This window comes from Malania oleifera, chromosome 5 (genome assembly GCF_029873635.1).
Source record: "Malania oleifera isolate guangnan ecotype guangnan chromosome 5, ASM2987363v1, whole genome shotgun sequence".
NCBI classification, from domain to species: Eukaryota; Viridiplantae; Streptophyta; class Magnoliopsida; order Santalales; family Ximeniaceae; genus Malania; species Malania oleifera.
In genome coordinates, this window is record NC_080421.1 from 4271229 (window position 1) to 4296262 (window position 25034).

A 25034-nucleotide genomic window follows, 5' to 3' on the forward strand; every position below is an offset into this window, starting at 1 on the left:
GAATATTTTCTGGGTTGTTACAATATATCTACGTAGTGTTTTACACATTTTTTTATTTATGTTAGTTGCTTTATTAAAGTAAAAAATATCAGTTGCTTTATTAAAGTAAAACTGTCAGTTGCTTTTTTAAAGTAAGTCTGTCAATCAAGGAGAAAGCAAGTTGTGCTTATCCCTTGAAATTTATTTAAAGGGATCTCCGACCCTTTGTTCGGGGAAGAAAAATTGAGACAAATTAATAAAAGTTTATTTAGTCCAAAAGTTCTCTCTTGAAATCTTTCTTTTTATTCAAACACTATTGTGTGACGGTTGAAGCTCTAAGGAAGCCCAAAGAATCTCATTAAGGAGAGCGTTCATAGAGGTTCCAATTAGACACCAAGCATAATAATGGAATTGAGAGGTTGTTTGATACAGCTTCGTACAGATTTAAGAGAGATTGCCAAGATACAAGTTGTACAGGTAATAAACTTTTATTAATTAAATCTTCTTCCCCCTCTTTTCTTTTCCTCAATTTTTGAGTCCAGTAGGATTTGCAAGAAATTGGTATCATACTAGATATAGACTCTTTGTCAATTCCCTGTTTGACACAACATGAAGATACAATCTTTCAAAATTTTGATATCACACACTAGACCAAATCAAGAATATATAAACCCTGGTTGAGCCCTCCAAAGAATCCACCACCATTCTCCCACTAAGGGATCGTTTGGAGCCATTTATGTAGTTTTATGAGAAAATAAAAAATAACCAGTATCCCAAGCTCTTTTTTCCCTTGGTTGTTTATCGTCAACATGTGGGCAAAGGACTCAATTTTTTACTTCAACGACTAGATATATGCTCTTCATCAATTCCCTGTTCTAATTCAACATGAGGATAGAAATCTTTCAAAAAGTTGATGTCACACACAAAACCTCATCATGCGCATATAAACTCTTGCTAAGCCTTCCAAAGCAAGCCATTTACCACCATTCTTCGAGTAACGGATCATTTGGAACCACTTATCCACTTTTTTGAAAAAATTGCAGTATCCCAAGCTCTTTTTTCCCTTGGCTGATTATTGTCTACATGTAGGCAAAAGGGTTTAATTTTTTACATCAACAACTACATCATTCTGATTCAACATGAAGATACAAAATCTTTCAAAAATTTAATGAACCAGATTGATCAGGTGCATATAAACTCTGGTTGAGCCTTCCAAAGCAAGTCATCTACCAGAGCTAAACAATTCTTACAGTCCAAGAAACTTTGTTCACCAATATTATCCTTCCATTTTTGTATCTTATCACCTAGGAATGTTCAAGAAACTTTCTAGTTAGAAACGTTAAAAATGTCAATGTTCTAGAGTATCATTCATGCCATTTCCCAACTGTTTCATCCCAATATGCTTGGCCTAGTAGAAGATGATCCAACTAGAATTGTCAAATTCCTTGAATGAAGTGACAGATAAATTCTAATGAGGAGGATCCCCCATGACCAAGCTGACTCTCTTGATCTCTACTCCAAACATCTTCATCCAAAATCATAAGAAAGCCCATTGATCAAGCTGATCCCTGGATTTTTAACCAACCTCTTCTTCTTCATCCCTGATCTCAACACTTCAGCATCCAGAAACCTTCCAACTGAAGCATAGACATTTGAAAGAAGAGCAACTTGGCCTGGCTCTTCTAGATCAAGCTCAAACACTCTTCTTGCTGCAAGTTCTGCCAACCCCACATTTCCATAAAGCAGACATCCACTGAGCAAAGCCCTCCAGCCATTTGGATCCAGTAACTCCAAGAACTTGCTCGTGGGATCCAATAAGCAGCCCGACCGGGCAAGTAGGTCAACAACACACCCAACATGCTCTTTGCTTGGCCTAATTCTGTTCTCTTCCACCATCTGGCTGAAAATCATCAAACCATCATTCACTAGAGCCGAATGACTGCAAGCGCTCAAAATGCTCGAGTAGGTTGCGCTATCAGGATCTTTCCCACACTTCCTCATCTCATGGAAGATAGTCACTGCAGTTTCCCCATGGCCGTTGATCCCACAACCACTTATAATTGCATTCCATGAGACTCTATCCCGAAGAACACCCATTTCCTTGAAAACTCTGCAGCCAAGTTCTGCATTCCCACACCTTGAGTATGTTGTTATGAGACTGTTCTGAACCAATCTATATTGAGGGAAACCTGCTTTCAATGCATAGCAATGGAGTTTCTGGCAGAGTTCTAAAGTAGCAAGTTCGCCTGAAGCAGTTAAAGCAATGACCATCATTATGGGATCCAGGTAAAAATTCTCTTCTGCTCTTGCCCTATTCAGGAGATTGAGTGCTTCTTTTGGCCTTCCACACTGCACGCACCCTGAAATCATTGCTGTCCATGAAACCAAACTTTTCTCAGTTGTTTGATCAAATAGAATTCTTGAAGAGCCAAAGTCACCGCAGTTGGAATACATAGCAATGAAAGAATTTGTAAGACAGAGCTCTGATCTGAATCCACAAATGATTGCTTGAGCATGGATTTGCCTCCCTATCTTCAAATCACCTAACATTGCACAAGCTGATATGATATTCATGATGGCTACTCCGTCAAAACGGAACCCATTCTCTCTCATTTCACAAAATAGATTTATGGCATCAAAGGCATGTTCTAGGCGGACAAATAAACCCATCAATGTTGTCCAACTGATAACGTCTTTGGTTTCCATCCCGTCAAAGATCTTGATAGCAGCATCCAAATCCATGAAGCTTGAATACATGTAAAGAACTGAATTATTGATGGATATCTCCAATGCAAGACTGCACTTAACAATTAACCCATGAATGGATTCGCAGTGTTTCCATGATTCCAAAGAAACACAACCTTGGATGAGAGTCAAAACAGTAACTGCGCTTGGAACCAGATCAGACTGCCGAAACTTGTTGAACAGCAAGACACCCTCTTCGAAGAGTCCATTACCTACCAAACCGGCAAGAACTGCATTCCAGGAAACCAAACCTGGGTTCTCAAGTCCCTCAAACAATTTACAACAATCAACTATATCGCCACATCTTGCATATGCATCTAACATTGCAGTTCCCACAATCGAATCAGATTCTAGCCCAATCTTCACAGTCATTCCATGAACACACCGTCCAAGCCCCAACTTCCGCAAGCCCACAACAGCAACAAGAACACCAACCATTGTAAAAGAATTTGGGGCAACACCAGAAACACGCATCCGGGAAAAGGATCCCAGAGACTCTCTATGGAATCCATTTTTAGCGTACCCATGAATCACAATCGACCACGAAACAACATTCTTCTCAGGAATTTCTTCAAACAGCTTCTCTGCATCTTCAACCCTGCCTACCCTAAAGTGATAGCTCAAAATTTTGGAGTAGTTCACCGAAGCGATGCCTGGACGAGGATTCTGGAATGAAGAGCATAGGGTACTTAGTTGCAGTAAACCATGTAAGCTCCTCTTAGTTTTCCTCAAAACCATAGAAATGCCATATAATCTATGCATTACAGTATAGCTGTTGAGGTTTTGCTGTAAAAGATAATAGTATTGCACTAAACCCTATCTATTCCATCTAATCTTAGTTTCCTCCAGCTGGTTGGAACTTGGAAGTTGGGTCTTAATTAAAAGAAGTTTGAGCATTGAAGGTTCCACGAGAGAGATAGAGACTCACTCAGCCATCCACAGTTCTGTTCCGCGCTAGATACGTGCTTGGCCCTTCTCCCGCCACGTCTCTCTCTTCGCTGTATGGGATTTCAATGTCTTCCATCTTAAGTAATCTCAAGCCATAAAGGCCCAACTCTGTTTCTCTGTTTGTGAATCCCACAACCAGAGCAAAGACCATGTCCTCGAGAGCCCCTGAAAACCCCAATTCTCTCCACCCAGACGCTGCTTCGCCGTCGGCACCTTCTTCCTTATACCCTTCTGTCGAGATGAAAGAACCGGCGGAAGATATTTTTCCAGAAGTTGAAAAATCTCCTCGAAGCCCAAATTTTCAACCGCAATCTGCTCCGGCTGACTCGTTGGAAGAAGTTCTCGTCAAAATCCCGGGTGCTATAGTCCACCTAATCGACAAGGAACGCAGCGTCGAGCTCGCGTGTGGCGAGTTCGTGATCATCAGGCTCCGGCAAGGGGGAAACGCCGTGGCTGTTCTAGCTCGCGTGGGCGACGAGATTCAATGGCCGCTGGCGAAAGACGAGGCGGCTGTGAAGCTCGACGAGTCTCACTACTTCTTCACTCTCCGGGTTCCGTTGGCGAACGGCGCGTGCTCCGGAGACGATGACGAGATTGTCGTTGAGCAAGAGAGTGAAGATTTCTTGAACTATGGTCTGACTATTGCGTCGAAGGGGCAAGAGAGCCTTCTGAAGGAGCTGGATGGAGTTTTGGAATATTACAGTAATTTCTCGGTGCAGAAGGTGAACCAAATTGGTAGGAGGTCAGAGGCTTTGGATGGGTCGGTGGCGAGCGAGATGTCGCCGGAAGATATGGAGTCGGAGAAGATGAAGGAGTTGATGGAAGAGACTTCGGCAGCATACTGGACGACGTTGGCTCCGAACGTGGAGGACTATAGCGGGTCTGTCGCGAGAATGATCGCAGCTGGTTCGGCGCAGCTGATCAAGGGGATACTGCTGTGTGGGGATGTGACGGTGGACAGGTTGAAATGGGGAAATGAATTCTTGAAGAAAAGGATGGGACCTGGTTCCAATTCTGAGGTCAGTCCAGCAGCCATGGAGAGGATCAAAAGGTTTGGCTCTTCTCAATTGATCATTCTGTTGAGTTTTACAATTTGCATCATTATCTTGGATCTCTGCACTTCCTAAGATTTGTTCATTCATGTTTTACTAGATCAAACACATATTCAACATTATGATAGATTCTGTGACTGGGGTTTTATAATTTGCATTAGTTTTCCTGAATTTGCTCATACATATTTTTATCTGTCAAGATTAAATATCTCTTAGTGAATATTTGATACTATGCTAATTCTGCAAAGAATTTTTAATTTGCGCCATTTTGTGCATTTGCATACTTCATTTATTTATGCAGATTTTATCTGTCAAAGATCTTCTTCATGATGGCTTGATACTATTCTAAGATTCTTGGGCAGTTCTACTAAGGATTTTATAATTTGGTCGGTTGGATTTGCTCAGTCATTAGTTGTTAGAAGATTAAACATTTATTCGTGAAGGTTTCAGAATGTAGTTTGATATTTTTGTAAGGGGTTTATAACTTGCATCATTTTCTTAATTTCTTGCATTATGTAATTCCTTTGGTCTGTGAAGAAATTCAGAATATGAAATAATATAGAGGAAGAGAAAAAAGAGGAAAAGAAATGTATGAATATTATAATGTACTATAAGGGTATTTGTTGTGTGTAATTCAGCTGATTTCTAATTCTATTTTCAGATTTTAATTAATTCCAAACAAACCACAATAACAATCTGATTTTGTCCAAATATCAACCACAATCACACCTAAACTTAAACCTATTTATTTTGACGCATGTGTGTGCTAAGTTTGATCAAGAAAAATATATATTCACTAAATAATATTCAGCAAAACATAAACATGCCACAATCACAATCCACAAGAACACATTTACGTGGTTCGGCCCAAAAATTGGCCTACATCCACGGTAGAAACTCATCTCCAGAGACACTATATTAAATCCGGCGGAAATTAATACAAGTACACACAGATTTACCCTTTCTTGTCTTACCGATCTCCTCTGAAAATCAGCCCAAGAATAATCCAAGAAATCCCCCCTTCGCACCTGCGAAGGATCTTAGGTTTCTCCCTATATTCCTCCCTGATTTTCCTAAAAGAAATCCCTCCCAAGAAACTAAATCTGTGCATTACCTTCACTTACCCTTGCGTGAACCTCTGCAGGAAGCTAGAGACACCCAATGCTGCACCCATCTCTCGTTGTCTCCCTCTCCCGTGCGCTGCAGCTGGAAGGATCTCTCGGCGGTGGAAGGCTCGCGGTTGCAGGTGCTCTCACGCAGCTGGAGGAAGACTCTCGCAGTTCTGCAGGAGTCTCTCTCTCACGCGGCTGAATCTGTTCTGAAGCCTTGAAGGAAACTCACAGCCCTGCTGTTTTTGTTTTACAATTAAAATAGGAGTAAATTACAACAAAGCCCTCCCCCATAACCAAAACAAAAAACAGCCGCTGGATCTCTTTAGGAATGGACGGTCTGGATCCTTCTTAGCTTGACACTCGAACAGTATTTATACACATAGATTTACAGACAAATTACTTAAATCAAATATGAATCACTACAAATCAGCCCGTGTCTGGTGAGTATTCCTTGAGTTGTTTTGACTAATTTCAAGTATGATTTCCTGTATTTATTTGCTTCTGGTGAATTTGTCTTTGTCTGGACAATTTCCTTAACACTCCCCCACAAGTTGGAGTGGATATTAATGACAACCCAACTTGTTGAGTAAGAGGTAGAATTGTGTCGATCTAAATGCTTTGGTAAATAGATCTGCAGGCTATTGATTTGTGGGTATGTGGACAGTTTGAATAACTTGAGTTTGGACTTCTTCTCAAATGATATGACAATCGATCTCTATATGCTTTGTTCGCACATGAAATACTAAGTTTGATGCAAATGAATAGCTGCTTTATTGCCACAATAGGGCTTGATTGGTTGTGGATGTGCTATCTAGAGATCCTTCAAAAGTTGCTTTAACCAAGTGACTTCACAATAAGTTGATGTCATAGATCGGTACTCTACTTCGGCCGAGGATCATGAAATTATTGTTTGCCTTTTGGTCTTCTAAGAGATTGGTGATTTTCCAAGTAGGATGTAATACCCAGTAATTGATCGCTAAGTATCTTTACATCAAGCCCAGTCCACATCAAAAAATGCATGTATTTGAATATCACTGGAAATTGATAGAACAATTCCTTGGCTAGGTGATTGTTTCAAGTATCGTAAGATTCGATGTGCTGCATCCAAAAGAGATGTTCGAGGTTTGTCCATGAATTGACTCCGTATATATAATGCGTATGCCAAGTCTAGCCTTATGATAGTCAAATATATGAGTTTCCTTACCAATCATCGATGTGAAGATGGATCTGAGAGTAGTTCTCCATCGGTCTCACTAAGAGCCATATTTGGTTCCATGGGTAGGTTTTCTGGTTTAGCACCAAGAAATCCAATTTCCTCAAGTATCTCCAAGGTGTACTTCATTTGTGATAAAGAGATGCCAGTTTTTTAGCGAGCCACTTCTCTCCCCTGAAAGTATTTCATAGTACTAAGGTCTTTGAGTTTGAAACATTCTCCCAAGTATTTCTTGAGTGCATCAATTTGCTCCAAGTTGTTTCCTTCCAAGATGATGTCGTCTACATATACCGAGATGATGGTAAAAATTGTTTTCGTGGTATTGGACGAACATAGAATAATCTGCTTTGGACTATTTATATTCAGCACTAATAAGGGTTGAAGAAAGCTTGGCATACCATTGTGTCATGGTCCGACTATTTTCACACCGTTGTGAAGGGCCATGCGGCGCTAGCTAAAGCACTCTTGTTTAACTAGCCAGCCTATCGTTTACCAACATTCATTCACGAAGCACTTTCATTAGCATTCATTCAAATAGCAGCGGAAACAGTAATCAATTTATGAAAACTGTGGCAAGCAAGCAGTAAACATTAAAGCAAACGTAATTCATTAACAAATCCTCCGTTGACATTGTGTACTTAGCGAGGGAGGCAAGTAGGCTAAGCACGTTGACAATTACTAGTGAATTTTACAATGATTGATGAACATTCACCCTCCCCTAAAGAGCTTTCTGGGCTATTCTCACTCTAGCACTAAGAAACATCAAAGTGACCGAGGAGTCATACTGCCATATTTGGCTTACAATGAAATAAATATTGGAAAATAACCCCTACACTGGTATTTACATGATAGAAACCTATCCCAAACACACGAGGCAAGCAGTCACAGGCAAGCATAATGCCCTGAACAAGCTTAGCTCGTGACATTCTCCCCCACTTATGCAGTCGACGTCCTCATAGACTTTGACGGTAGGTACACTTCGACTTTGTCCACAAACGGTTGCATATCTTTTGCAGAAACCCAGTTAATTTCTTCGTCACCAAGGCCTTTCCACTTTACTAAGAATTCCAGCCGCTTCTTCCTTGAGGATGTGAACTCTCTGTCTGCAAGGATATCTTCAACTTCACGTCTGTCAGGTTGAACTATACTCACTTTTGCTCTGGCTGACTGATTTCTGCTCAGATCGTTGATGTTGGCGTTGTGCGGCTTGAGACAGCTGACGTGAAGCACAAGATGCACTTTCATCCAAGTTGGAGGGTCGATTTTGTAGGAGACCTTCCCGACTTTGGCCAAGATGGGGACTGGTCCTTCATATTTGCGAAGTGGTCTCCTATCTCGTCCTTGTAGTGACCTAACCTGTTCAGGATTGAGATTAACAAGCACCAAGTCACCTACGTTGAAGTGCTGCGGTCTTCTCCCATGATCTGCCCACTTCTTCATCCGCTTAGTAACTTTCTCCAGGTAGGCTTCGGCAATCTCAGCATTCTGTCTCCATTCTTTGGTAAATATGTATGCCCTAGGACTCTTTCCTCTGTGCGGCTCATCCACTGTGTGAGGTAACAGCGGCTGCTAGCCTGTAACAAGCTCAAAAGGACTCTTGTTGGTTGTGGAGCACTTTTGGGCATTGAAACAGAACTAAGCCACATCAAGTAGTTGCACCCAATTCTTCTAGTTGGCGTTGACAAAGTGGCGCAAGTACTCTTCAAGTAGCCCATTGAATCTCTCCGTCTGTCCATCTATCTGTGAGTGATAACTCGAAGAGATTTCTAGTTGTGAACTGAGGATTCTGAAAAGTTATGTCCAAAAGTTGCCGGTGAATATTGAGTCTCGGTCACTAACAATGTTGTGGGGAACACCCCAATATTTCACAATATTCTTGAAAAACAACTGTGTTGTCTTCTCTGCCGAACAGTACTTTGGTGCGGCTATGAATGTACCATACTTCGAAAACCTATCTATAATAACAAGTACAGACCCTGCGTCTCCCATTCTGGGTAGGTTGGTGATGAAGTCCAATGAGACACTTTCCCACGGTTTGGACGGTACTGGTAGGGGCTCCAATAGCCCTGCAATTTTCCTCCGTTCCACCTTGTCTTGTTGGCAAGTGAGACAAGTTCGGGTATAATCAACCACATCATCATGCATATGCGGCCAATAGTACCCCCGCTTCAGTAAGGTCAAAGTGCGCTGCCATCTTGGATGTCCGGCCCACATGGTATCATGACATTCCTTCAACAATGTCTTCCTCAAATCACCAGCTCGTGGCACAAAGAGCCGGTTACCATGGGTCATCAGTAATCCATCTTCCATCCAGAACTGTCGTGCCTTCCCTTCTTCAGTAAGCTTCATTAAGTTCTGCACAACTGGATCTTTTACTAAGTTCTCCTTGATACGCTCCCGCATCGTTGTAGTAATAGTACTCAAAGTCAAATGTGTTACCATTTGTAAGGCCGCCGGTTTGGCCTTTCTACTCAGTGCATCCGCGACTTGGTTCAATCACCCCGCCTTGTGCTCAAGGGAAAAATCAAATTCTGCCAAGAATTCCTGCCATCGGCCTTGCTTGGGTGTCAGCTTTGGCTGTGTGAAAAAATGGCTAACACCTGAGTTATCTGTTTTCACCACAAACCTTGACCCAAGTAAGTAATGCCTCCACACACGGAGACAATGTATCACCGCTAGCATCTCCTTCTCTTGAGCTGTGTACTTTCGCTCTGCTTCACTAAGCTTACGACTTTCGTACGCGACAGGGTGCCCCTCCTGTAACAAGACTCCTCCAAGGGCGAAGTCTGATGCATCTGTCTGTACCTCAAAGGGTTTCATGACATCCGGAATAGCCAGTACTGGATCTCTCATCATGGCATCCTTCAAGTCATCAAAGGCTCCCTGGCACTCCTCTGTCCAGTTTCACCCATGACCCTTCTTCAGTAGTTCTGTCATAGGGGCTATTCTCCATGAATACCCTTCTACGAACTTCTTGTAATAGTTGGCAAGGCCAAGAAAGGAACACAACTCTTTCACTGTCGTTGGGATCTTCCATTCTTGAATTGCCTTTATCTTCTCCATATCCATCATGATATGACCTTGTTCAATCATATAACCGAGGAATTTGATGCTTTGCTGAGCGAAAGAGAACTTCTCTTTCTTCACATATAGACTGGTCCCCTTCAGCCTGTCGAACACCTTCCGCAGATGCTCTTTATGTTCCTTCAGAGTGGAACTGTAGACAACAATATCATCTAGGCACACCACGACAAACTTGTCAAGGTACTCGCGAAAAACCTGGTTCATCAAGGTACAGAATGTTGCAAGTGCATTCGTCAACTCGAATGGCATCACCAAGAATTCATATGCCCCATACCGTGTCACACAAGTAGTCTTTGGCTCATCCCCATCAGCAATTCTCACTTGATAGTAGTCTGACTTCAAGTCAAGTTTAGTGAAGTACTTGGCATGACTTAACTGATCCATTAAATTAGCAATCAATGGAATAGGATACTTGTTGCGCATTATCATCTTGTTGAGCGCGCAGTAGTCTACACACATCCGCAAGCTCCCATCATGTTTCTTTTGAAACAGCACCGGTGCTCCAAATGGTGCTTTGGAAGGGCAAACATATCCCGCTTCCAATAACTCATCAAGTTGCTTCCTTAATTCTGCTAACTCTAGAGGCACCATTCGATATGGCCCTTTTGCAGGTGGTTTCACTCCTAGAAATAGCTCGATCTCATGCTCCACACCCCGTAGTGGAGGTAATTCGTGAGGCAACTTATCCGGCATCACCTCCTTGTACTCATCCAACACCGCTTGGATGGTCGTAGGCAACAGCTCTTTGCCTACTTCTTCATCTACCACCACCGTGGCTATATACATCTGCTCTCCCTTTCTCAAACCTTTCTTGAGTTGCATGGCTTAAAGGAACTTCCCATCGTCTCCTTTCGTTGCAACAACTTGCACCATGCATGGGTGATCTCCCATCAGACATAGGGAACCAGCCGAAGGCATCAGCACTGCCTTCGTTCCCTTTAGGAACTCCATTCCCAAAATGACTGGAAAGTCATCCAATGGCACTGCTATGAAATTCACATGAACTTCCCACTGCCCAAGCTTCACAATAACTTGCTTGGCTACTCCCAGAGTAGGCTGGGCTACAGAATTAACTGCTTTCATGCGTCTTGTATCCTTCTCTAAGGATAAGTTGAGTCTCCAAGCTTCCGGTTGCGAAACAAAGTTATGGGTAGCCCCGGTATCCACCATAGCGCGGGTGCTCTTCCCATTGATTCTCAAATCCACAAACATTAGCCCTCTGGCTCGGGCAACATTTGAGGCTTTCGCCTGCTTTTCCAATACGCTCACCTGACGCATTGCACCCATCCTCGGGGTCTCATCTTCTTCCCCATCGTCTTCCACTTCCTGTTCGGCAATGGAAGCCTGTAAAGCATTAAGTGTTGCTTTGTGAGGACACTCAAAGACTCTATGAGGACCTCGACACAAGAAACACTCAAGTTTACCCTTTCCCTTGGGTGTGTTGAACCCTCGAGATGACGAAACTTCCTTTGAGGTTGATGCTTTATAGTCGGCTCCCCCACTCTTGGGTTTGCCTTTCTTAAAAGACTTTCCATTGTTTCCCTCTCCGCCAGATCCTTTGGACGAAGCGGTATTCTCCCCAGTGTAGTGAGTCAAGTGTTCTGCAGCAGCTTGTGCGGTAGGCAAGTCTTGAACTCTTTGTCTATGAAGTTCAGTTCTTGCCTACAGTTTCATCCCCTCTAAAAAATAGAACAACTTGTCCTTCTCCGACATATCCCGGATATCCAACATCAAAGCAGAAAATTGTTTCACGTATTCCTTGATCGACCCAGTATGCTTGAGGTCTTTTAGTTTTTTCCTTGCACTGTACTCAACATTCTCAGGAAAGAATTGGGCCTTGAGCTCTCTCTTCAAGTCTGCCCAACAATCAATTACACAATTTCCATTTTCAATGTCATTGTACTTAACATGCCACCACAGTCTGGCGTCACCAACCAAGTATATGGTTGCAGTATCCACTTTCACCTGTTCTGAGGCCATCCTCACAATGCGAAAATACTGTTCCATATCAAACAAGAAGTTCTCTAACTCCTTAGCATCACGGGCACCCCCATACGTCCTGGGTTCAGGTACCTTGGTCTTACTAACTCCCGGAGTGTTGGAGTTCCCCATAACAAGAACCATCAGATTCACCTTTGCATCAAGATCAGCCATCCGGGCCTGCAAAGTTTCCACAATGTGGTGAAAGTCCTCTGACATTTCACTTGTCAAACTTGCTTGATGCTGCTGTGATCCCATCACTTCATCAACAAGTCCCCTCAGTTGGGCCATCTCGTTGGTCATATAGTTGGTTGTCTCTTCAACCTGTGCTTCCTGTGCACTGATTCTTTCAGCATTGTTTGGTGCCATGGTCACTTACCAAAGCTTCCCAAATCCCACAACAAAGGTAACTGAATTCTCGTAGCAACTGAGCCTTGGCTCTGATATCAAGTGTTACGGTCCGACTATTTTCACACCGTTGTGAAGGGCTGTGCGGCGCTAGCTAAAGCACTCTTGTTTAACTAGCCAGCCTATTGTTTACCAACATTCATCCACGAAGCACTTTTATTATCATTCATTCAAATAGCAGCAGAAATAGTAATCAATTCATGAAAGTCATGGCAAGCAAGCAGTAAACATTGAAGCAAATATAATTCATTGACAAATCCTCCGTTGACATTGTGTACTTAGTGAGGGAGGCAAGTAGGCTAAGCACGTTGACAATTACTAGTGAGTTTTACACTGAATGATGAACACTCACCCTCCCCTAAAGAGCTTTCTGGGCTATTCTCACTCTGGCACTAGGAAACATCAAAGCGACCGAGGAGTCATACTGCCTTATTTGGTTTACAATGAAATAAATACTGGAAAATAACCCTACACTAGTATTTACATGATGGAAACCCATCCCAAACACACGAGGCAAGCGGTCACAGACAAGCATAATGCCCTGAACAAGCTTAGCTCGTGACACATTGCCTTGATGCTTGTTTAAGGTCGTATAGGGACTTGTTGAGTTTGCATATTCTAGTCTCCCCCTTTCGTCCAAAACCAGGAGGAAGGTGCATGTTTTGTCTTCATCAAGGTCACCATGCAAGAAAGCATTATTGACATTGAGTTGATGAAGATGCCAATTTTGTGCAGCAGCAAGGGCGAGAATTGTCCAAATAGTAACCATTTTGGAAATAGGAGCAAAGGTTTCAGAGCAATCGATACCTTCTTTTTGATTGTAGCCTTTGGCAACAAGACGCGCCTTGTAACGTTCCATAAAACCATCTAGGTTGTGTTTGATTTTGCACATCCATTTGCAACCAATGGGTTTCTTATTGGGTGGAATAGGAGTCAAAGTTCAAGTATGGTTGGCTTCCAAAGCATCAATCTCAGCACGTATAGCATCACGCCACTAAGGATCTTGCATGGCCTATATGAAGGACTTGGGCTCTTGTGCAAGGGATATGGCAGTGGCGAAGGCACGGTGTGCAAGGGAAAGAGAGTCATAAGAAAGGAAATGTGAGAAGGGATAAAGAATACCTGAGGAGCGGACCGACGCCGAGTCTGAGTATGGAGTAGGGCGAGATGAGAGTGCTTGTTCGAAATGGAAATCCCGCAAGTAGGCAAGGGGCTGTATAGGGTGTGTGGATCGCCAAATTGGGATGGTGGGAGTAGGAGAATGGGAATAGTCAAGTATAGGAGAAGGAGGTGTCTGGGTGGAAGGTTCAGAGAGAAGATCTGGAGAGTCAATGGGATGAGGTAAAACATAAGAGGGTGACTCAGAAATAGTTTGGCTAAATGGAAATTGATCCTCGTAGAATACCACATGACGAGACACAAAGGTGTTATAAGTTGTAAGATAATAAAGTTGATAACCTTTTTGTCTGTATGGATATCCAAGGAAGACACAGCGGATGGCTCGAGGATCGAATTTTGAAGGATGGCGGAAGTGAGGGGGTGCATAACAGATACATCCAAAGGCTCGAAGGTGATTGTATTTAGGTGGGGTGTTGTGTAGCTTTTCATAAGAAGATTTTCCACCCAAAATAGGAGTTGGTGTTCTATTTGTCAAGTAAGCTGCTGTGAGGAGAGCATTACCCCAAAAATGCTTAGGCATGTTGGCTTGAAAGAGGAGGGCCTAGAAACATTCAAAGTGACGATGTTTACTTTCCACTACTCCATTTTGTGGGGAGTAGAGACGCATCCCTTTTTTGAATAGGAGGAAATATCAAATTGTGGCCCATTATCACTACAGATAATCTTTATAGTGGTTGAAAATTGATTTTCAATGAGTCAAATGAAAGATTGGAGTAGAGGACGAGTATCCAATTTATGATGCATTAAATATACCCAGGTACATCTAGTGTAGTCATCTACAATGGTAAAAGAAAATTGAGCTCCAGTGAGAGATGGAACACGGTAACCCCGCCCCCCCCCCCCCCCCTCTCCAAAAAATATCCACATGTATTAAATGGAAAGGTGCAAGAGAAGAAATTGAACTAGAAGGAAATTCAAGGTGAGTTTGTTTAGTCAATGGGCAAATAAAATATGGTTCTAAATTTGAACAAATGCCATAAACATTAATGAAAAGTAAAGAAATAATTTTATTGGATAAATGGTTGAGTCGGCGATGCCAAAGTTGGGAATTTGATGTGGCCACCTAACAACGTGCAGGATTTGTTTTTGTAAAGTAATACAAGTCATCCTGCTCGGTTCCCAGTCCAATCATCTTCATCGAGCGTAGGTCCTGAATTAGGCACATATGAGCAGGAAAAATGATTAGACAATTGATAGTTTGACATAACACATGAACGGATATAAGACTGAAGTGGAATGAAGGGACACACATAGCATTTTTTGAAATAAGAGAGGGAGAAAAAACAACAAATCCAATGTGGGTTACCACAGCATGAGATCCATCTGGTAGTCGTATAGTACAACCATGCACAGGGATAGAGTAGGTTAAATTAGCGAGAGAACACACCATATGGTCAGTGGCTCCACTTTCTAGAATCCAAAGAGTTTCAGGAGAAATACGGGATGGTATACTTCGTAAGGATGACTTAGCATTACCTACATGGTGTGCCATAGAAGGTGTCTGAGTGGCATGGTTGAGCATGGCTAGAATTTGTTGGTATTGATTGCTGGTGAAAGGAAAACTGATGGTGGATGGTTGGTTGTCAGCGGAGTAAACTTGGTGAGCACTTGGTTTGGGACCCGATCCAATCTTGCAGGAGCCAGGTGGGAATCTGTGGATGAAGTAGCAACAATCAATAGTGTGGCCTTCTTTGTAATAGTGAGTGCATTTCGGTTTGGTCTTACGAAAAGGTCTGCCATCTTTTGGAGTGGGAAGGATACCTTTGGCAGCTAATGTAACGCCGTCAATGGGTGGAGGAAGTTGAATGTTCCGTTAACACTCCTTTTGAAGGACCAAGTTGTAGATGCAATTGATTGTGGGAAGGGGATCTATCAACAAGATCTGAGCACGAATGGCACCATAGGATTCATTAAGGCCCATGAGGAACTTTATGGTTCGCTGGTATTGTTGGTATTGATCTAGATCTCCTTCGAACAAATGAGATTGAAGTGATGCAAGTTCATCCCATAAGAACTTTAGATTAGTAAAGTAGGTGGCTATCGATGTATTGCCTTGGACAAGGTTGTAAATTTATTGTTCAAGGTGATACATTCGAGGGCCGTTGACTTGGGAGAAACGGTCCTTCAAATTGACCCTAATATCTCGAGCAATATCACAAAAAATAACACTAGCAGAAATATCCTTTGAAAGAGAATTAATCATTATGCTTTTACCATATTGTTGTAGCGTAACCACTGGCGGTATTCTGTCGTTGAGAATTTTGAAGGCTTGGGAATGGTGCCATCAATGAAGCCAACCTTGTTTTTGGTGCTGAGTGCAATGAGCATGAATTGACTCCACGTGGTGTAATTGGTTTCGGTTAATGGATGAGACACCAAGGTAACACTCGGATTGTTAGAATTGTTGAGATACAAGGCATGACATGGATCATCAAAATGTGGAGAACTTTGTGTGCTTTCAACATTGGAAGCCATTGGGAAGGAGGAATCAAGGGAGTTTTTTTTATTTTAGAATTTGGACTGTAAATTTGGTCAGAGCGGGGAGTGGATCGATCTGGAGCGCGGTCAAGCCGCACCACTAGTTGAACTAGACCACGGGTTGCTGCGAAGTGGATCGATGTGTGGGTCAGATGGTTTCTCTGGGCTCACGGGTTGCATGGACAGCCCAACTCGTTTGAATCTGGGGCAATTGCTGGCACCTTCACATATTGGGCCATGAATTAAGTTACGGGTTGGAAAACCAAAAAAAAAAACAAAAAACAAACAAACCTAAGCAGGGAATCACAGGCTGGTCACGTGATCTTTTTCTTCAATAGCCCTGAATAGTGAATTCCAGATGGTGTATTTCACCTGTTCGACAAAAGGACCGAGAGAAAAATAAATAAAATTTGGGTAGAGGTGTTTAGGACGACACCTCTACTTCGACTTACAGAAAGAAAAGAAGCAACCCCAATATATGAAGGGGGAAAATGAATGCCAATCAGCGTGTGACAGTCACATTGATTGTCAATCAGAAGATAAACTCTGATTTTTCTGAGCAAGAACAGAGAGGAATTGAGAAGAAAAAAGAAATTTATCCCAAAGAAATTTCACCCTCTGATACCATGAAGAGATTCAGAATGCGAAATATCATAAAGGAAGAGAATAAGAGAGGAAGAGAAATGTGTATCTTGTATTTCTCAGTATGAATATTACAATGCACTATAAGGGTATTTATACACACAGATTAACAGACAAATTGCTTAAATCAAATTTGAATGACTAAAAATCAGCCCGTGTCTGGTGAGTATTTCTTTTGAGTTGTTTTGACAAATTCCAAGCATGATTTCTTGCATCTATTTGCATCCAGTGAATTTGCCTTTGTCTAGGAAATTTCCTTAACATTCTGCTTATGCGTTGACAACTCTGTAAAGGGTTGTATATGTAAGGGGTTCTATAGTTTGCAACTTTGCATTATTTGCTTGCATCATTTTCTCAATTTCTTGCATTATGTACTTCCTTTGGTTTGCTCATGCATATTTTATTTGTTAATATCAAACATTTATTCATGAAGGTTTGGTACTATTGTTTGGTACTTCTGTAAAGGGTTCTATAATTAGCATCAGTTTCTTGCCATCAAACATTTATTCATGAAAGTTAAATGCCATGACAACTCTGTAAAGGGTTTTATATGTAAGGGGTTCTATAGTTTGCATCATTTTCTTGCATTTGCATACTGATTGCTTATGCATATTTTCTCTGTCAAAGGCCAAGCATTCATTCATGAAGGTTTGATGCTACACTGATCATTTTTTGGGTCTAAAGTTTGACCTTCCCGGTGCATATGAGTTATTTCTACTTGTCGAAATCTATGTGTGAATCATTTTTTATCAAGTTCATGTGATCTGGCACTGATTTTGAGCTTGGATGACAAGTAAATTATCCCATTTTCCCTTTGGGTTTATGTGCTATTCATCAGTGTTATTGGGTGTTTGTTTTCAGGGTTAAAATGTTGACAAAGATGACAGAGGGAGCCACAACTGGAATTCTTTCTGGAGTTGTTAAGGTTTCTGGGTTCATTACAAGTTCAATTGTGAACTCCCAACTGGGCAAAAAATTTTTTAGCCTCCTGCCTGGAGAAATTGTCCTTGCTTCACTGGACGGATTTAGTATGTTACCTCCTCACTCTCTCCCTCTCCCTCTCCCTCTCCCTCTCTCTCATCATTTTCTTCAATTGAGAAGTTGTGTTTGTTTCTCTGGACTTTTGTTTAATGACTTCCAAGGAAAAAAAAAAGGCAGATGGGCTGTCCAGTTTGTAGATTCACAATTGATGTTCATCACCAATCATTTCATAAATGAAACTATGAATTGAGCATAATCATAATTGTTTCTTTTTGTGTGATTTTGATCAGATAAGGTTTGTGATGCCATTGAAGTAGCAGGAAAGAGTGTCATGTCAACCACATCTGTTGTAACAACTGGACTTGTTTCACAGAGGTAATTCTAATTTAGTGACTGCGAAATGCTGCTCTACCACATCATCATCACCATCATGGATGATATTATTGTGTTTTAAGTAGTTCCATTTTTTTTTAATGACCGGGAACCTAAGGTGGCCGGGCCCTTCGGATCCTTACCTCCTTGCCAAACTTGAGGCAAACCAACCACATTAGCCATAGCCAGCATCGGGTAACCTAGAGATGACCCAGTAGAGAGTATAATCCAGGACCTCTTTCATTCCCTCGCCCGCCCTTGTTACTGAGTCACACCCTAATAGGCATTATGGCATTAGCACTGTTGTGATTTTGGGGTACTGCCCTATATGAATCTTCAAAATTATGAAAATGCAATTGTGGGTTACTACTGCAGGTATGGAGAACAGGCTGCACAGGCAACAAATCAAGGGCTAGATGCTGCAGGGCATGTCATTGGGACTGCTTGGGCTGTGTTCAAAATCCGAAAGGCTATCAACCCCATGAGTGTCATTAAACCCACAGCCCTTGTCAAATCTGCTGCTGAGGCCAATTCTTTTGATCTCAAGACTTAATACTCCCAAGCACTGCAAGTTGGAGTTTAGTGTGTATCTTTGGTATTAGCGCTTATAAAATTCATTTTTAAAGGACATCTTAACTGTCGTACTTTGGAATTTTGATCTTAACAAATATATATTGTGCTATATGAAGGGAATGAGATGGAAAAAGATGCGGGGCGAAAGATGAAGTTCCTCCCATTATGTAGTCCAAATTTGATCTTGACACAAGAATGCAATACATCATTGGATTGGGCAAATTTTTTTGGTTGGTTACTTTTAAGCCCCGTTTGGAATTTGAAAAATGGGTAGGTAAGGAAAGGAAAAATGGGCAAAAGATGAAGTTCCTCCCATTAGGCGATGATATTATTAGTATCGATATATTTATCTTTTTAACTAGTCCCTTTGATAGGTTTTTTTTTTTTTTTTTTAAATTATTGTTTATCTTGTTACAAAAAAAAATCTATTTAGGAAAAAAAGAATAATAGTATTTGTGATTTACTATAGATTTTAACCCGACTAACATCTAGTTTTTATTTTCATAGACATATAACCTATTTATGATTAATTTCTTGCAATCGCAATCATACTCTGCAAATAAGCCTTTTATGAAATTATCATCAGATTCACTCTCAATTTTTCTTCTAGTTTACATAGGCATTAACCAGTGAAAATTTCCTCTCCCTTCTTAACCTTGTGCGTTCCACTTCTTTTTTCATTTCATACTTTTTAGAGCATGGATTCTTAACTGGCATTCTTAAACCATTCTCTACTCAACTTGTTGTCTATAAAAAAGTATGATAGCCAGGAGGGTATTGTTCAATTGGTTTAAGAAAATAAAAATATTGGCAAATTATTGAGCGTATGGATTTCAAACTTTCGATTCGAATTTATATAGATTTGAACAAATTTTAATACAGTTTGTATAAGAGGCCTGAAAAGCTTTGGCATCATGAACTCTGTTTTCCCCATCCACTATTGCCTCTGCCCAACTACTATAATTACTTAGTATGACAATTGCAAATTTTCAAAAATTACCAAATTTGTATTAAGTGTGATTTAAACAAGTCATCATAGGATTAAGACCAAACCATAGTTGTTTAAACCTAAAATTAGCAAATTAGAATGATAAAATTAAATTTTGCTTTAGGTTTTGACGCATGTAAATTGCACAAGAAAAATAACACCTTCCCAGCATTTAAATGCAAGAAGAGAAGGAAACAAAATTTGTTCCCAAGTACCCCTTCAAATCATTTATGCTACATTTAGGTCATGTTTCACTAGAAGATTTCAGTCTATTATTTAAGTAACTTTATAATTTTACAATCAAGTACAATAATTTGGGAAAGAATCTAGTGAGTGATCACTCATCCTATATTTCTCTTTCTCTCTGAATTCTTTGATATGCTCAATTCCTATATTAAATCTAAATTTGTTTAAATTCAAATTATGGATTACTAAATTTATAGATTCACACAAATCCATTTCCCTGATTTTGCAAAGACAAAAATACAATTAATATATGAACACTACTTTAGGATATAAAGGCATCTATAAATATAACATAAGAAAAAAAAAAAAAAAAAAAAGACTAGACGAAGTCGGCTGTCAAAACCAAAAACAAAAACAAAAGAACAAAAAGGAAACAGTTCTACACTTCCAAAACCAGTGCAGGGTCCTACACCTATCCTCCCTGGGGACACCCCAGTCCGATAAACCAAACAGCCACGGTTCTACAAAATATCTATGCTCCGACTAGCGCACCCCCTACGGGTCACACCCGAACGATCCGCTTCGGACTAAAGAGGGTCCGCTTGAGTCACTACTATGGGGCTCCGAACCGTGTGATTTTTCGCATCCGACCACATCAGTGACCCGAATACCGCACCCGACTCATCGACCACCATGTTCCGGCCGTCTGCAGTCACAGTCACCACGAAACTTCGTTTCTTGATCGCCGGGGTGAATACCAGCTTGGCCGGCCTCACCGCCACCGTTACGCCTCTCGACGGAGACAGTATTTTCGCCGAATAAACCGCGTTTGGATCCGTATCGACGTTCGTCACCGTCCGAACGAACGTCTTCTTCGTTACCCCAATTTTTGTGGTCGGAATCAGCGCGACCATCGAGGGGTAATTCAAGTTCTCCGGCGACGCCTTTCGTTTCGGACAATTCACCGGCGTGCGAGTAATCACTTGAATCGACTTAGGGTCGTACCCAATCGCGCACAGGAATCTCACGTAATCGTCATTCGAGATATCGTAGACCAGTCCCGGATTGAGGGCGCCATCCAGATTGAGATGGCCGGCACCGAAATCGTACGGAGTAGATGGTTTCCCCGTCGCTTCATCGGTCATAAGCTTGAGCTGGTTGTTAATTGTGTTCGCCGTCGTCATCATGGCGGATCTAATCATTGCCGGGGACCAATCGGGATGCGCAGATTTTAGCAGAGCTGCCGCACCGCTGACGTGCGGGCACGCCATTGATGTTCCGGACAAAATGTTGAACTCTGTTTTCCGGGGATCGGTGTCCAAGCCGGTGGGACCGACAGCGTCGGTCCAGCCAGCGAGAATGTTAACTCCGGGAGCTATCAGGTCGGGCTTTAGTATCTCGGGATTCAAGCCGTTGGGTCCACGGGCGGAGAACGAAGCAACGACCGGCGCCGGCTTAATTCCGATTACAGTACCTCTGAAATCGATTGTACCAGTGGCGCCAGCGGTCGACAAGTAAGCTTTTATTGCGTCGCCTTCTTCTGCACCGATGCCACAGGCGGGGAGAAGGTGTGCATCCCCGACTAGGCCTTCGCCGCTGGAGGCTGCGTTGGCCAGGATCATGCCGACACCTCCGGCCTTCTTCACGACCAGTCCCTTCGCGACTCGAGGATTGTTTCCGCGATCACAAATCACTATCTTCCCCTCCACAATGTTAGAATCGAGCGAGTTCTCCATACAGAGTGAAGCAGCAAGTACCCCCGACTTGCCGGGATAAACCAGAGGAAACATTTTCCCGTTCAAAGGCCGTCCCGAATACAGCGACACACCAGATAATCTCCGTCCGTCGCCGAGAACGACGTAGGCGGGGAAGTTCCGATCAATAGTGCCAGCTCCGACGGTGGTGAGCCACGGCGCCAGGTTTGTCACCGACATTACATTAGGTCCATCGTTCCCACCCGACGAGGACACAAAAACTCCCCTGGACACAGCACCGTAAGATCCGATTGCGATCGGATCGAGATAATACGGCGTCGAGATGCCGTCGCCGCCTCCAATTGAGATCGATATGACATCGACGCCGTCTGAAACTGCGGCGTCGAACGCCGCGAGAATATCGGAATCGTAGCAACCAGAGCCCTTCCAGCACACCTTGTACACAGCCAATCGACCTTTCGGAGCTACACCTTTGGCAATTCCAGAAGCATATCCGGCCATGCTCGCCCCAAAGACGTACCGACCGGCGGCGGTGGAAGCCGTGTGAGTTCCGTGACCGTCGGCGTCTCTCGGAGACCGAAACTCAACGGTCTGGTTCATTCCCGAGAGCCCCGCCGCCCTTGCCGCCGCTTCGTGACCTTTCACGAAAAACCTAGCGCCGATCACCTTCCGATTACAGTTCAACGCAGAGAACCGATCTCCGGTCTGGCAGATGCCTTTCCACCGACTGGGGATCTCGCCAAGACGCCGATCTAAGAAGCTCCGTCGCTCCGGCCAGATTCCGGTATCGAAGATGCCGATGATGACGTCTGAGCCGTAGTCGGATTCCGACCAGAGACCGCGCTGGTTCCTCAGACCCAGGAACTGCGGCGAGCGCGTGGTGTGGAGCTCCCGGCGGCGGTCCTCCAAGACGGCGAGCACCGACTCGTGCTGCACGACGGAAGCAGCCTGGGCGGGAGTGAGAACGGCTGAGAAGCCATGGAAGACGTTGTCGTAGACGTGAAGTATACGAGCTGGGTCGGCAAACTCGGAGCTGTACCAGTGGTAGTGGGTGGGGAAGATGGACGGCTTGGCGTTCCTGTCGATGCGGAATATAAAGGTCTTGGCCGTCGGATCGGTGAACTGGGTTAGGGCTTTCGAAGGAAGTGCAAATAAGAAGAAGACGATAGTTAGAGAGAGTAAAGAGTTGGAGTTGCAGAGACGGGTCGCCATGGGAGAGAGAGAGTGGAGTGAGCTGAGACCATGGAAGGTAGGCATGCTTATAAATCTATGAGCAGCATTATCGTCCTTTCTTTATTTTTAATTAATATTGATTTAATAAATAAAATATTAATTAATTTTAAATATGTAATTAATTATTAAACATTAAGCAGTGGACTCGTGTCGTTACAAAGAAGTGGTGTGTCAGCATTGTGTCCCTTCTCTGAAATTGACGAGTTAATTTTGATCTCTCCAAGAAAGTGTTTATGTCTAAAGGCATGTTTGGTTAAACTTTTGGAAACAATATTTAAAAATAATGGATGTGTTTAATTAGTTATTTTACCAACATATCTTCGTAATTTTATTTTAGAATTACAAAAAATAATTTTATTTTTTTATTTTTTGACATATTATAACTAGGTTAACTTTTATTTTTCATTATTTATTTTGAAAATAAAAGGTGAAGAATCTATTTAGTCGCAAAAAATAGTTTCTAATTTTCATTTTGGTAATATTTAGTAACTGCAAAATGTCACATTATTCTAATGTTTATGACAAATATATAAGAAATTAAAATTTTATAGTAAGTAAAAAGACTTTTTCAACTTTTTATATAAATTTAAATTTAAAAAATTAAAATTTATATAATTATTTTTAAAAATAAAATAAATTATAAAACTATTTTCTACCAATGGATAGTGCCACTCCATTTTATTGTTTTAATTTATTTAAAAAATATTACAAAATTTAAAAATTGCAATAGCAATGTTAACAACAAACCAAAGTTTAAGTCTAATAAAATATTTGCGATCCATTTAGAATTTAAAAAATATTACGAACAAAAATAAAAAAAATTACATTTTCATGTTTAGTTATCATTAAATTAAAAATAAAAATAAAAAATATACCAAGTTAATGAACAAAATTTTGATTTTACATATCCTTAAATCTTATTTTTCTTACATTTTAATCGTATTAGAATACCTTTTTTATATTTTTAATGGTATTTGATGAAGAGAGAAGTATAATGGAAAATAAATTTTTTTATTATTTTCCTTTCCTTTTCTCTCTTAAAGCAAAATCATTGAGCCAAAGCATCCCTTAATTTTTTTTAATAGAATATTAATTTTTTTCTTGATGATTTAAGTCTAGTTTAGACCTTTTTAAAAATTTGATATCCAAAAGTTTAAAACATTTTATTAATTCATCAAGATAACGCCTTTGTATCTCTACTCATAAAGTTTTTTTTTCTTAATTCAAAGATGTTTAGACTTTTCAAAACTTGCACTGTTATGATTAATCAATCAATTCTTGAACTGAAATCAATTATTAAAAAATATAATCAAAATACCTTTTTCCCGTTATGTCAATATTTTACCTTTCATTTTTTTTCAATTATTGTTGGTTATTGATTATTATGACTAATCAACATTATCCATTGTATTCAATTATCGATAACTGCTCAATACCAAAATGGAAAAAAAACTAAGAACAAGAAAATAAATAATTTCACTATTTTTTTCTCATTGGTCTTTTATATAATGTGTGAATTGCACCAAAGCTCAAAGTACCACCCTAAACCATTAACTAAGCCGAAGTTTTAATTTGTTAAAAAAATGAAAATTGAAACCAAATCTTTTAGAACAGTTAGTCGAAATTCATTTAACCGATTTTTAAACTAATATCTTAAATTGAATGATTAAGTATATTTTAAAATTGTAAAGTCACTGAAAATAATATTATTTTTCATAATAATCAACATGTAAAATTAAAATATTTAAAATAAAAATTTAAGCATAAATATGAGATTAATACAACTTTTAAATTTAAATTATTTAAAATTTATATGATATTATATATAATATGTATTTTAAATGTATATTTATAGTATATCCGTACGATTCGATTAATTATGATTTTTAAAAGGATCAAACTGAAATCGAATAAAAAACAAAAAAAAAATAATAAATCCCAAACTGAAACTAAACCAAGCAAATGGTTAACTAATTTCCCGATTTGATTCGGTTCGATTTTTCAGTTTTTAACTACAATGATTTCTTTAAGGAGATTTGAACCCCTCCCTCCACACTTTTTTGAATTATTTAAACATATTCTTTGTTTTTTTTTATTTTTAAAGCACATTATCAAATTCAAATATTTACATTCATAGTATTGCCTAAAAATAATCCGACACGAGTT

General features: G+C 40.9%; 3 protein-coding genes across 3 annotated transcripts; 1 reads left to right on the forward strand and 2 right to left on the reverse strand.

The window, feature by feature from the left end:
- Positions 1-1028: 1028 nt before the first annotated feature.
- On the reverse strand, positions 1029-3486 carry LOC131156659 (pentatricopeptide repeat-containing protein At4g35130, chloroplastic-like). The gene has a single exon (XM_058110514.1). It carries the CDS (start codon positions 3484-3486, stop codon positions 1507-1509), a length of 1980 nt encoding a protein of 659 aa, XP_057966497.1. The 3' UTR covers positions 1029-1506.
- A 335-nt stretch (positions 3487-3821) lies between these two features.
- Positions 3822-18968, forward strand: LOC131156660 (protein EARLY-RESPONSIVE TO DEHYDRATION 7, chloroplastic-like). The gene is made up of 5 exons (XM_058110515.1): positions 3822-4723; positions 17682-17848; positions 18092-18176; positions 18549-18768; positions 18863-18968. Exons 1-4 carry the CDS (start codon positions 3822-3824, stop codon positions 18724-18726), a joined length of 1332 nt encoding a protein of 443 aa, XP_057966498.1. The 3' UTR covers positions 18727-18768; positions 18863-18968.
- Positions 18969-20241: 1273 nt separating this feature from the next.
- LOC131156658 (subtilisin-like protease SBT1.6) lies at positions 20242-23120 on the reverse strand. Its single transcript, XM_058110513.1, has one exon. The coding sequence runs from the start codon at positions 22890-22892 to the stop codon at positions 20508-20510; it is 2385 nt and encodes a 794-aa protein (XP_057966496.1). The 5' UTR covers positions 22893-23120; the 3' UTR covers positions 20242-20507.
- Positions 23121-25034: the final 1914 nt, after the last annotated feature.